General features: G+C 34.5%; 1 protein-coding gene across 1 annotated transcript; it reads left to right on the top strand.

Annotated features, from left to right (window-relative positions):
- Window positions 1-1,490: 1,490 nt before the first annotated feature.
- LOC142225047 (uncharacterized) lies at window positions 1,491-3,338 on the top strand. Its single transcript, XM_075294822.1, has one exon. It carries the CDS (start codon window positions 1,491-1,493, stop codon window positions 3,336-3,338), a length of 1,848 nt encoding a protein of 615 aa, XP_075150937.1.
- Window positions 3,339-3,800: the final 462 nt, after the last annotated feature.

Below are 3,800 nucleotides of genomic sequence, written 5' to 3'. Positions count from 1 at the left end.
CAGGTTAAGTTTAAAAATGGTCTATACCGGTCCAGGTTTTTATATAGTCCCCACATAATCCGACCTCCTGTTTTGGGGTCTTGGGCTTTTAGAAAACGAAACGAAGCGTTGTACTTATCGGACGTGTTTTTGAAAGCTCTGTAAAAAATAATTAATTACAAATAAACTAAGAACACCACACAATTTCGAACGTTACAGTGACACTGTGAAAGCAATCTGGTATTGCCTGATATTGTCAAATATTGTAAACTCGGACTATTAAACCCATAAAAATAAAAATAACAAACAAGCAACTAAACAAAGTAAAGTGTAATCCACATAACATCAAAAGAAAAAGCAACAACTACTCGTACAATGGAACATTTACAAAAAGAGGCATCAAAACGCGAGCGCGAAGACTTCTCTTATACAGAGAACATAAACAAAACTCCGCGCCTCTCGCAAACCGATTCGTATAACATAATGGAGGTTGTAAACAAACGCTTTGAAGAGTTAATTCGTGAGATTCGAGAGAGTGAAAATCGTCTCTTAAACAAAATAAATGAACTTGATAAGAGAATCTCTGACTATTGTAAAGATCTATCATCATTGACTGAGCGGGTAGATAAAATTGAAACAGTGGCGAACAAAATTGAAACATTGGAAATGAAAATTGATCAAATAAAATGTAGCCAGCGAAGACATGATAATTCAATGGTTGCACGTGACTTACGTATCAACGGTATACCTTCATCGAAGAATGAAAATGTATTTTCGTACTTCGAGAATTTGTGTGGTTGTCTTAATATAAACGTACCACCCATTAAGGCAATATATCGCCAACGTAATAAAAACATGACTGATGGACAACATAACGATAACGTTATTATCGTAAGTCTTCTATCTGCTTACGACAAAAACTTCGTTCTAAAAACAATTGCAAATTTCAAGAAAGCTAATAAGACACAGCTATTGTTACGTCATATAGGTTTTACAAACTCAAATAAACAGTTTTATGTTAATGAAAATCTCACAGCTCATAATTATGAGATTTTCAGACGAGCTCTGCATCTAAAAAAACAAAAGATTCTTGTATCGACATACACTATTCGAGGCATGTATACGTGAAAACTAATACATCTGGACAACCTATACGTATTGAAGATATCGATGATTTCAAAAGGTTTTTTCGTCAAAATGATGCTACTATTAATGTGGAAGTCTGAACTCTGCAATATTTATTCGTCTTTCTGTATACTTATTCTTTTCTGTAGTAACACTAATATATTAAAAAAAAGATAAGTCAATTATGTTTTTAAGTTTTAATATGCTTCAAAAATGTATACAACTAATAATTAAGTTACAAGGTATTACTTACTCTAAAATAATATATGAGCCTTCATACATTGTATAGTTCCACAGATAACGTACTGAATATGGTAAGAATACTATCAAGACAGAAAAGTGGATTGAAAGTGATACATATAAATGCCCAAAGCCTTAATAATAAAATGGATGAATTCCGACATATTTTTTCTGATTCCGGAGTAGATGTAATATGTGTGTCTGAAACGTGGTTTCAGCCTGCAGTATCGGATAATATTTTAGCGCTCCCAAACTATAATTTATTTCGTGCTGACCGAGTCTCTCATGGAGGTGGTGTAGCAATATACATTAAAAAAGGTATAAAATGCAAGACTTTGTCTAAAACCGACAATGGCAGTCGCATTGAATATCTATTCGTTGAGCTTAATATTGGTCGCAATAAGCAAATTCTTTTGGGATGCATATATAGACCTCATCGCAATCTCGATTGTTCAGATCTGATAGAGGTTCTTGAGGATATTTCTTTTAAGTATGAAGACATAATTATTGCCGGTGATTTCAATTGCAACATATTCACAGACAATTATATTTCAGATTCAATGCAAGTGTTAGGGCTATTGCCTATTAATACGTCATTACCAACTCACTTCACGCCTACGCGCAGCAGTCTCATTGATCTGATCTTCACTACTTTCAAAGACAAAGTTCTGTTATACGACCAAATATCGGCGCCCTGTTTTTCGAGACACGATCTGCTCTTTATTACTTATGAAGCTAGTTTCGTCGTGCCTTCGCCACTCTTCACATACCGAGATTTTAAAAGAATTAATATGGAATCGTTAGCAAATCGCATAGATGAAATAAACTGGAATATTCTATATGATTATGAACATGTTGATGACCAGCTGGCTTTTTTACAGGAAAATATAAACTCACTTTTCGAAGAATTTGTTCCGCTAAGAACGAAACTAATAAACAGTAAACAGCCTGCTTGGTTCGACAATAATATAATGCAACTCATCAAGGAGAGAGATACAGCATACAGAAGATGGAAGAGATTTAAATCAGATGAACTGTATGATCTCTACAAAATTAATAGAAAACGCGTTTCAAAAGAAATCGAAAGCAAAAAGAGAGATCACTTTCGACGGAAATTTCAAACTGCCATCGATGGAAAACAAAAATGGAAAGAAATTCGAAATATTGGGATTGGGAAACGCAAACATGCGATTTTAAATGATGTTGACTTAAATGAAATGAACGCATATTTTACATATGGAAATTATATTCATCGGGCTAAAAGCAAATATAACGACATGTCATTTGCGGCTATTGAAAATGGATTCAGTTTTCGATGCGTGACGGAAGCGGAAGTTGCAATACTCACAAAGTCTACTTTTCCAAAGGATTGGAAAATTGCCAAGATTATACCAGTTCCCAAGAAATGTAACGATTATCGACCAATTGCAATTCTTCCATTTCTTTCAAAAATCATGGAGAAGTTAATGAATAATCAAATGAATACGTATCTAACCGAAAATAATCTTTTATGTAAACAACAATCCGGATTCAGGAAGAAACGTAGTTGCATCACTGCACTCTTGGGAGTGGTTGAAGAAATACGACAAAAGTTAGACTCAAACATGGTATCATTTTTGGTCCTCTTAGACCACAGTAAAGCATTCGACACAGTTGATCACAACATCTTGCTCACAAAACTACGTGTTTATTTCCATTTTTCAGAAACTGCATGCAAACTCATTTATTCATATTTGTCTGAACGCGCTCAATTAGTCTCTGTTGGAGATAAAATGTCAGGTCTACTAAGTACCTCTAAAGGGGTTCCACAAGGATCTATTCTTGGTCCTTTACTCTTTATTTTATATATTAATGATTTACCTGATGTTCTCCGCTCATGCTCTGTCCACATGTATGCGGACGATGTCCAACTGTATCACAGTTCTACTGATATATCGCAATGTAAAGCTGAATTAAATAAATCTTCAGCTGGTTTCACAATGGGCTATGGATAACAATCTGCATTTGAATCCTACAAAAACTAAATGCGTCATAATTACAAAAAGTGGAAAGTTCACCGAAAGTATGCAAAATGGTCTCAAAATATGCAGTTCTCCAATTGAATGTGTTCAATCATCGAAGAATCTTGGACTTGTATTTAACTCTAAACTTACTTGGACGAATCACATAAATTCAGTTGTTGGAAAAATACATGGAATGTTAAGAAATTTATGGGCAGTACAAACGTCAACACCTTGCAATATTCGCCTACTACTCGCCAAGACCTACTTGGTTCCAACACTATTATATGGGTGTGAGATATACGCAAATTGTTCCTCTGCTGATCTTTCAAAACTTAATGTCGCATACAACAATATTGCACGCTATGTATACAATAAAAAACGCAGAGACAGAATCTCGCAATTTTCGATTCTCATCTTCAACACAACATTTAATAGTCTACTTCAACGAAAATG

Source organism: Haematobia irritans, chromosome 2 (assembly GCF_050003625.1).
Source record: "Haematobia irritans isolate KBUSLIRL chromosome 2, ASM5000362v1, whole genome shotgun sequence".
Taxonomy (NCBI): domain Eukaryota; kingdom Metazoa; phylum Arthropoda; class Insecta; order Diptera; family Muscidae; genus Haematobia; species Haematobia irritans.
The sequence above is the reverse complement of the archived record's forward strand: the minus strand, read 5'-3'. Positions and strand labels throughout refer to the sequence as shown.

What these genes read in the sequence shown, in the direction of transcription:
- LOC142225047 (XM_075294822.1), top strand. Translation starts at nt 1,491, where the DNA reads ATGGATGAATTCCGACATATTTTTTCTGATTCCGGAGTAGATGTAATA.